The 9,716-nt window shown below is 44.7% G+C and overlaps 2 protein-coding genes across 7 annotated transcripts; one reads left to right on the top strand and one right to left on the bottom strand.

The window, feature by feature from the left end:
* Window positions 1–934: 934 nt before the first annotated feature.
* LOC100382284 (uncharacterized) lies at window positions 935–1,852 on the top strand. Its single transcript, NM_001175034.1, has one exon. The coding sequence runs from the start codon at window positions 1,200–1,202 to the stop codon at window positions 1,542–1,544; it is 345 nt and encodes a 114-aa protein (NP_001168505.1). The 5' UTR covers window positions 935–1,199; the 3' UTR covers window positions 1,545–1,852.
* A 431-nt stretch (window positions 1,853–2,283) lies between these two features.
* Window positions 2,284–8,989, bottom strand: LOC103627696 (ATP-dependent RNA helicase DEAH13). Of its 6 annotated transcripts, none has more exons than XM_020538684.3 (11): window positions 8,620–8,989; window positions 8,007–8,179; window positions 7,828–7,899; window positions 7,691–7,740; window positions 7,443–7,590; window positions 6,978–7,343; window positions 6,588–6,800; window positions 6,225–6,455; window positions 5,678–5,791; window positions 4,381–5,607; window positions 2,284–4,285 (listed from the first exon to the last, which is right to left on the bottom strand). In XM_020538684.3, the coding sequence occupies exons 6-11, from the start codon at window positions 7,140–7,142 to the stop codon at window positions 2,846–2,848; spliced, it is 3,390 nt and encodes a 1,129-aa protein (XP_020394273.1). In that variant the 5' UTR covers window positions 7,143–7,343; window positions 7,443–7,590; window positions 7,691–7,740; window positions 7,828–7,899; window positions 8,007–8,179; window positions 8,620–8,989; the 3' UTR covers window positions 2,284–2,845. The 6 variants fall into 6 exon arrangements, with proteins under 6 accessions (XP_020394273.1, XP_008646216.1, XP_008646218.1 ...); XM_008647994.2 differs by having other exon boundaries at window positions 7,530–7,590; XM_008647996.4 differs by having other exon boundaries at window positions 7,530–7,590; window positions 8,007–8,079; window positions 8,620–8,938.
* Window positions 8,990–9,716: the final 727 nt, after the last annotated feature.

Here is a 9,716-nt window from a genome sequence, read left to right as displayed (position 1 = left end):
GTCTGCATTGCGTGGATCCGCACCGTGGATTTCGGTTGGTATATATGCACGTTTGCAAAAGCAAGGCCTTATTTAGGTCCTGTTTGATCTTTCTAACACTTATTAACAAGATTAAATGGCTAATGGACAAACAGTTAGTCGGCATGTTTGTAGGTTAATGTGCTAAAATTAGCCGGTAGTTTGGCACAATGATCCAAACAAGCCATTAGATACTCTAGTATTTATCTCAACCCACGTGTATTCAGGTGGATTAGAGTATAAATTAAATTAATTTACACCTTAGGCGTCGTTCGGTTGTTACGGATTGGTGGGTCAGAATGATTCCTAACCGAATTGTTTCTCTACTTTATATAAATTTTAATTAGCTGGAACGATTCCGGGTGCAATCCGACACGAACAAATAAGATCTCAATCTATCCAATCTATGTGGATTAAGATGAATAATAGAGTATCGGTTTCTTTGTTCAGTGCTCCAAAACACTTTAAACACACCACAATCATACATAGGTAGGAGTAACAACCTGCGCACACTGCTCTACCAAAGAGTACGGTGGTGACTGGTGACAGAAATTCATGGCGCTTTTGCTCACATCAGGTGATCAGCCTGAAAAGGGCAGCGACACAAAAACGCTCGGATGGGTGAGTGCTGAGTGGGTGACAGAAGGGCGCGCGGCAGGCACGCACACGCACCTTTCCGCCGCCGCAATCCGGAGCGGAGGAGGCCCCGCGCGCCGAGCTTTTTCCCACGGCCGAGGCCCAGAGCGGACAGGTGGCGCGCCTGGCCGGCAGGCGGCAGCCCGCGGCCTCCTTCCCTGCAACTTTTCCACGCTCCGCCCCAAATCCCAAGAAACTGACGGGGCATCGGCGCACCCACCCACGCAGACGCAGGTAAAAGAAGCTTCCACTCACTCACTCACTCACTCCCAGTTGCCCCGTATCAGCCAGTATCTTCAGATCATCACCATTCACCACTTCACCGCCCAGCCCAGCCAGACTCTCATCAGGCGAACCCGTCCGTCCACCACCCGTCGGCCGTCGCCATCGCGCGCCACTTCCGCTGCAGTTCTCGCCCTTTTCTCCCTCCTTTCGCCCGCTGCCGGCTCGGCCTCGATGTGCACCCTCGGCGCGCACGCCACTACGCCAGGGCGGGAGCCAGCAGCAGCGGTAGGGTAGCGCAGTGCTTATCTTCTGTCTATAAAATGGGCACGCACGCGCACGGCAGCAGCCGCGGCCTCACTTTCCCTGCGCGCTCCCCACCTCAGCTCAGCTTCAGCCCGCCGCTCTCCAAGGTCGCCAGCGCCATGACCCCTAAAGGTGGGCGCGTGGGGGACGTCGGCAGCAAGAAGCCGACTCCGCGAGCACATCCGCGCTACGTCCCCAGGAGAGGGTCGGTGCTGAAGGGGATCGTTCGAGGCGTGCTGGGCCTCGTCTTCACTCTGATCAGCGCGCCGGCGAACTCCGGCGGCCACCGCGTGCGCCCGGCGCCGCCGCCCGCGCCCGGAGAAGGGGGTGAAAGTGATGATGGCGCGGAGCAGGGGAAGTAGGTGGGTGCTGGTGGGGTTTATCTGCGCACTCACTCTGCGGTGGCGATCGGCTCTCGACGACCCAAACTTTTATCTGGGCCGTCCGTTCACTGCTTGTTTGATGTTTGTGTCGTCGTAGCAACTTTGCAGTACGTTTTGTTCTTGCACATGTACCTACGCGTCGTGTCTCCTTGTGTTTACATCGAGTCTCCAACCACTGCTAGTGCTTGTGCTGTGGTTTTTTTTGTTTGTTTCTGCAGATGGTTTTTGAGCAGCTGAGCAGATATATCTCAGGTGCTAGTCACTCCAATTTCCTTCTGTTAAGAGTTTCTTGTTTTTCTCAGATGTTTTTTTTTTTGGACAAGAAGCTTGCAGGACTACTTAACGTAAAAACGAATGAAAAAAGCAAAATCTACATGTTGAAGATGATATCCAGGAAGAAGTCATGCGACATACATGCATTTTCACGGACACGATTTTTAGGTCCAGACGACCAGATCATGGATTCACTTTTTTTCCTTCTTTTCTTTTCTTCTTTGGAAGACTTGGGTCCAGATAATCTCTTCCGGAGCTCGTAATTCTCAAGTTTAACATAAGATGTCACAGCTTGTATGTGGAGTTAGTTTGTCCAATGCTAATTGCATCGGCAACGAAAATTAAATCACTCCAACTTGTCCCACCATGACTCAACAATTGCTAGTGTCGCAGTAACTTGTAAAGGTTTAGCCCGTTGAGACAATCTAATCTTACTGGAATTCAATTTTACATGCAGACCAAAGTTCATGCAAGCATGCCAGAGGGGTAATTTGTTTTCTTGAACTGAGGGTAATATAGTTTAGTGCTACATTTTTATATCGACTCTACCGCTGTTTTTACCCCTGGAATCGGACACTTCATATGCTAAAAGCAAATAGAGCGAGAGACGGAAAGGAGAGAAATGTAATCAATCTGCGCACGACCATCCCCTGTTTGTTTCTGGCGAATCCTACCCCTGGCCCTCACTCGAAGCCAATTCCCTCCAATCCCCATGGGCCATGGCGATGGTTGGATATCAGGATATTTTTCAGGTTCAAGGTTTTGAGCAAATGGTTGGATCAGAAAACATTTCTGACACAGATGGCAGGGTGAAGGTTGCTTGCAGAGGAACGGTGTACATCAACAGTTCAACACGGAGATGCAATGGAACAAATCCAGATCAAGGCAAAATGTCTAGACAAAACTGCTTGTGCATGATGTCTCACTGCATCTCTCGTATCTATTCCTTAAAACCACACACACAAAAAAGCTTCTGCCAGCCAACCAACTGCACCAAAAATTTTGGCCTAGCCTTTAACTTTCTTGGACCTCTTTGGGAAAAGCTTGCGCCCCTCAAGGAGAACCTGTTGGTGCATCTGCTCCCACACCAAGTCAAACTGGTCATGGAATCTATCCTGGTACCACAACTTGAGCTCAGGATAGAGAAAACCAGGATCAAAATTCCACACGCCTCTCAGTGCTGCCCTGCTGTCGACTAACTTCGGACCGATCTTCATCCTGCTAAGAAGATCTCCCACTCTCCGTTGCCTGGCAGGCCCCAACACAGCGGATGGTGACAGCGCGAGGAAATCCTTGGCGTCCCGTAGACATGGCAGGACGTCCCCTTTAAGCAACGCGCATGCAAACACCTGCAGCCGGCTCGCACCGTCTTTGATAGGTAAACTGTGCAACGGAAGCTGCCAGTTATGACGAGAGAAGACCGGGCTAACGTAGCAGTAGACTTGGTCGTTCAGTGGGTCATAGTACGGCTTCGGATCTTCCAACGGTGCAGAGAAGGTGCAGAGGGAACTAGCATACTTCAAAAGCCACCCTGGCTTTACGGTCGTTACACCGTGCATGTATAGCCTCTTTGTACTAAGTAGCTCCGAGTAAACTACAAGCTCTGGGGCAACTTGGGCGACAGATGATGATCGGTGCAGATATATTGTATCATCAAGTGCACAAGACTGATAACGAACGGCTCGAACCTTTCGATCGTCTTCTGATGGTTTCAAATAGGTGTGAATCCTCCTTGCAACTCTATCAGCCCATCCAGCGCAAATTCCTTGCCCAAGAAGTTCCTCTTCATTCAACTGCAATATACTGGGCTCGTTCCTCCAGGCCCGTTCAACCTCAGCAGAGTCACCCGAATTCCAAGCAAACTCCTCGCACCATTTGCTATGGCGAAATATTAACTGCAGAAGCTGCTTTCTCAACTTTGACATCTCTTCCATGGTTTTAAGATGAAGTGAATTGGCTCTGCAGAATTCCACTGGGTTTTCTGACAACTCAAAGAACTGCAGGGCACGAGCGATGGTTAAAGCATCACTGCTAGGGTTAGAAAACTTTTCCCGTGCCTCTCTAACCACAGCCTTGAGCTTCTTCTGTCTCTTCCTTTCCCATGGACCATTAGCTTCCAGATTAGTGTTTTCTACTGATTCACCATAAGTGTCACATTCATCCAATTGCTTGAGAAAAGGATTAGTAAAATTCAAACCTGATGCAGCAGCAGCAGCATATCCTAATATGAAGTTAGATCTAGCAAAGCCTTGCTGCTTATTCTTCAAATTCTTAATCACTGTAAGAAGAAGACGAGAATGTCTTGGGCTCATGGGGTACTGTGCCATTGCCTTGCCCATAGGTGTAAGTTTTCCATCACTATGAAGTGCTTCCAATGTCTTTAAGCAACGCTCAGCTTCAACCAAACTTTCCTTGTTTGGTGGTGTTGGGAAAGGAAAGTTCTCAACCTGAAATTCAGCATATGTTTTGTATGAGCTAAAAATAAAGGCTAAGAAAAATATTATTATCTGATAGAGAAATTATTAACCATATGCTGCAGCACCTTATCAATAGACATGAACTTGAGCATCAGGACAACACCTTCAACTGGAATTTTCTTAATCTGAGGTTCAGCGAATTCAGGGAATAAATCATCTTTACCATATGCTGCAGCTGAGTAGAGACGGTAACAGTGGCCAGGCCCTGTTCTTCCTGCTCTTCCAGCACGCTGGGATGCTGATGCCTTGCTTATCCATTGGACATCATAACTTGACATCCCAGTAGCATGATCATAATTCTTAACCTTTTCTTTTCCAGTATCAACTACATATTTTATGCCTGGAATTGTTAGAGAGGTTTCGGCAACATTAGTTGCCACCACAACTAATCTTTCCCCCTCTGGGACATCTTCAAACACTTGAAGCTGTTGTGAAGCTGATAACTTTGCATAAAGTGGCAAGACACGAAGTCTACCATGTGAAACAGGCTTATGTTCTGTGCATTTACTAAAACAACGAAGTGAAGTGCTGGTCTTTTCTTCACATTTAGCATCACTTAATTCCTCGACACTTTCCAGCACATTTGGTATTCCCGACAAAGCTCCAAATGATGCCTTCAACGCAGATGAGCTCTCAGCATCTTTCAAAAATGCTAATACTGGAACATCCTCTTCTGTAGTTTCAATAGTAACAGACTCTTCGTCATCGGTTTCAGTATCCATTTCGCTCTCCGTTTCGTTGTCAGAAGAATCAATATTTGTCTCAACATTCATACCATCGTCATCATACATACCATCGTCATCATACGAGGAAAACATGTCATATCGGTGCTCGGGTTCATCTCTGTCAATATCATATGCTTCAAAAATTTCCTTTTCATCTACTTTTGGGCATGGACCATTGTCTTCACCATCAGTTTTCCCAGGATTCTTAGCAGTTTGCACCTTGGATGCTCTTCGCAGTTTCTTACACAAGTACTCCACTTCCCGTTGTCCAGTGACAAATACGAGGATTCCACCTGGTGGAAGCCTCTTGTGGATTGACATAACCTTTTTATAAGCTAGCCCTAAATAATCATCATGTGTCCTCTTTGAGAAGTGAACTGATACTGGAAACTGCCGCACAGGTACCTTAACAGCTGGTGGGATCACGCCAAACAACCTTCTATTTGAAATAAAGTCCTTTAACTGCAGAGTAGCACTCATGAGCACCACCTTTAACTGACTGATCTTATCCTCTGGTTTGATCTTAAATCCAGACCGTAATTTTTCCTGCTGCTTTGCATACAAATCCTGTCGTGTGCAAAGGTTAGCAATGATATTTTTTCATTTCATTTATATGAAATAAAGTTTTAATTTAAACCTTGCGAATCTTTATAATTCTAGAAAGCATCCCAATAAGTATATCTGTGTTCAAGCTCCTTTCGTGTGCCTCATCCAATATGATCACTGAATAGCGCTTCAACAGAAAATCACCCTGCAGAAGGTTACTAAATTAGATGATGATGCACAGGATTAGATTATCTGTTACCTATCCAACAAAAAAACAAAAAAAAATCACATATACATTTCTGGATGTCCAATCACTTTATGAATAAGTTATGAGAGAATCATTTCTGTGATCACACAATCATAGAGCATTCAACTGACTGACATAGTAAACTGCGGACAGCATGAATAGACATTGTTATAACAGTTTATGTGGATCAGTAGATATGATAAGTTTACAGTACACTACAGTTAAGATATTGAAGACTGCAAACGTATCGCTGCAATTCAGTACTTCGTTAGAGGCTTTCCTTTAAGCACAAATGACCAGATTGAACAAAAACTTGAGTGAAGAAAAATGTGTATCATAATAGATAGATAGGTTGGTAGAAGCAAATGAGATAAGTAGATAGATAAACAACCTGGATTTCTCGCAGCAAAATACCATCTGTCATGAACTTGATGGAGCATTCACTTCCTACCTTTCTATCATGCCTAACTTGAAAACCAACTTCTCTTCCCAGCTTAAGTCCTAACTCATAGGAAACCCTCTTAGCTGTGGCATGAACAGCTACGCGCCGTGGTTGTGTGATACCAATCATCCCTTTTCTATCAGCTCGGTCACTAGTGCCGAAGCCAGCTTCGTATAGGAACTGTACAACATAGAGAGCATAAGTAACAATGACAGATTTGACTACAATTAGCCTTTTAACACAAGCAGGCAGCACCAAAAGTCTTAGTTTTAATACACGTTCAAGAAGCATCATGCATGCACACACACTGACCTGGGGAACCTGGGTAGTTTTACCGCAGCCAGTCTCTCCGCACAGAATTACTACAGAATTTTCATAGATAGCTTCCATTATTTCTTGCTCCATCATTATTATTGGGAGATCCCTCCTTGCCTTCTCAACTTCATGCAGTCTTGACACAGGTACAACAATTGGAGGATTTATGCACTCCTGTACAGAATGCTGCCCTTGTCCTAGTTCTTTACCCTACCAAAAAAAGAATAACTACGATCAATGGATTATATTAAAATAAGTATAGCAGGTTCTGATCTAGCATCAGGAAAGGACTACGGATAGGCGGAACTAGCATTCTTTTGAATAATCTAAACATTGATGAGCATGCAGAAAATGAGATAAGTATATAGTTCGGATCAGATTGATGACCTGCAAATCTAATTCTGCTCCAGAACAACTTGGAATTGACAACTGAATTTTCTGATTTGTCAACATATGAGCATCATCACTAGGCTCTTCAGTTTCTGGCTCTGGAATGCCAGCTCCAAAACCCATAATCGGTTGGCATTCAATAGCTTTCACTAGATCCTTCATTTTGTTATTACATTCTCTACCAGAATCCACAATTGGTGCTGGCTCAACAAACTTTAATGGGGAAACTTGCTCCCCAACATCACTGTTTTCAGGAACTTTCGTACCACCGCTTTTCTTGAACAGTGAGAGTTCTTCAGGAACATCCAGGCCAGCCTTTGAGAATTGCACAGCACGCCTCCGTTTTTCTTTCAAAGTCTCAGCCTGCAGTAGAATAGAGCTATTTGGCCAAATGCACTACTGCACTAGTATATATTCAGAAAATAACTAAATTCTTAGTGCGGTAGGGTTGATCTGCCATACTTGACCAATAGTCCCTGAAGCATGATGCACTAGTATATATTCAGAAAATAACTAAATTCTTAGTGTGGTAGGGTTGATCTGCCATACTTGACCAATAGTCCCTGAAGCATGAAGCAGTGAATATGCATCCTCTGAGATCTTGTGCTTCCTATAAATTGGGATCAGTGTTGTATAGTGACATCAGAAAATCTAGCATGATAAACAAGTAAACATGCATCATTTGCAACAGAATAAGTTAAGGAGCATACTGCAAAACCTCGATGCTTTTAGCTTGTAGCAGCTTCTTTTTCTTTTCCTCCTGGACGCAACCAAACCAACATAGCTGTAAATGCCTAAAAACAGAAGAAAAAAAGAGAATACCAATTGGCAATGCTAAGTGGTGCACCTCCAATTTTTGCAGCTTTTTGAGCTTCGTCTTGCTCATCTTTGGGTCTTCCTTCTTGGCTTTCTTACCATCCTGGAAATTTAGTGGTTTCAGAGTTCACATATGCAATCCTAACATTGGTTGCGATCGAGTTGTGAAGGAAAACCAATAAACTGGGTTCCAAGTCAAGCTGGCATTACCTTGGCTTTCACTTGCGCCTTGTTCTTCCTTTTGCAGGGCAAAATCAGGGCATTACTATCTTCCATGATTTAGCTGCAACGACTCAAATCTCAAACAAAGCTCCCGCACAAGGGACGAAACGAGCACAGCCGGCCTGAAACCATATGGGCAGTGGCCGACACAGGATTTGAACCTAGGGTAGTCGAGGACAAAAAAAATCCTACATCTCAGCAGTGAGCTTGTTGCTATCTTCCCTTCATCTCTACCAAAGAGTATTTTTTTCTACCATACTTCAAGGCAAAGCTTATAGCCATGGTTATTAAAGAGGTAAACGATAAAACGTTAGGAGCCACCTTTCCAACATTTAAACGTTAATGTTGAACCGTCTTTTCAGACATGACATAAAACAACAGGATACAATATGTTCATACTCTTAATTTACTTGAGTTCACAAAACAAGTAGCATAAAAGGAAATGGATCGAGTTCAACCATAGAAGTCTATGCAACATGCAGATTAGAACTTGCATCTAGGATCAGTAACCATCATCCAACTCATCAATATTAAGAGCATGAGCAGCTAAGCAGGATGACGACGGCCTTGACTCAGAATCTCAGATGGCCAGATCACTTACCGAATAGAGCAGCTGGGTGATTCACTGTCTTGACTCCTGCCCTGGAACTTGATGGCTGTAAGCGACGCTGGCTGCTAGAGGAGCTAGAGGGCGGTGTTAGGGGCAGTCGGCGCTGGAGGAGGGAGGAGGGAGGCGGTGCTCGGGCGTTGGAGGAGGCGAACGGCGCTAGTGGCGAGCGTCGTGGCGGCACTGGAGGAGGGAGGAGAGGAGGAGAGGAGGGAGGCGGGCGGCGCTGAACGGCTGGGGCTAGAGGAGAGGCGGGAGGCGGGTGGCGGCGGTAGTAGGCGTTGGACGGCTGGATGGATGGGCGGCGCTAGAGGAGAGGACGGTGACCTGTGTTTTTTCGGGCCTTTGAGAGGCCCAATAGCATAAAACGTCATGGCTAAAACGTTCCAAAACGTTTAAAGGACATGAATTTGTTAAAACGTCCGGAGTCCGGACATTCTAGATTATAATCATGTTTTAGCGTTTAAACAGTGTTTTAATAACCATGCTTTACAGTCAGCCAAACACATGCTCATGCACTGTTTATATTCTATCTATCATGATATTCCTATCATCGTTCTACAATATATATACCAATCAACTTGGAAATTCAAAGCACTACATTTTTTATTCAGTTGGAACAACGTTTCTGAATTCATTTGCTCAATGATCTGAGCTATATATGGTATTTGAATTTGGAAATATATTACATATGAATCTTTCTGCTACATCGGACTGTTCTCTCAATGTCAATCTTTCTTTGATAAAAAAATGCACATATGGTATTTGAATTTGGAAATATTTTCATGATCTACTAAGACTAGGTCCTAAACTGTTGCCCCCTTATATCTGTGTAAGAGTTTTCTTTTTGATGTGTTAAAGAGTTCTCTGGAGAGGAGAGGGAGAGTCGGAGAGAGGCATTTTTATTGGTTCGGTTAAAAAATGTTTGCTTTGGTGTCTTCTTCTTTTTATCACTTATGTTCCTGCTTTATTTATTCAATTCGGGTGAAGTTTGAGGACAACGCATGGCACTTCCAGCAAACTCGTCATATCGAATGGGTGACGCAGTGCAAGATCCAGCTTACGACTTGTTCTTCTTGCCGGGCTCAGTG

Source organism: Zea mays, chromosome 5 (assembly GCF_902167145.1).
Source record: "Zea mays cultivar B73 chromosome 5, Zm-B73-REFERENCE-NAM-5.0, whole genome shotgun sequence".
In the NCBI taxonomy this organism is placed as follows: domain Eukaryota; kingdom Viridiplantae; phylum Streptophyta; class Magnoliopsida; order Poales; family Poaceae; genus Zea; species Zea mays.
The sequence above is the reverse complement of the archived record's forward strand: the minus strand, read 5'-3'. Positions and strand labels throughout refer to the sequence as shown.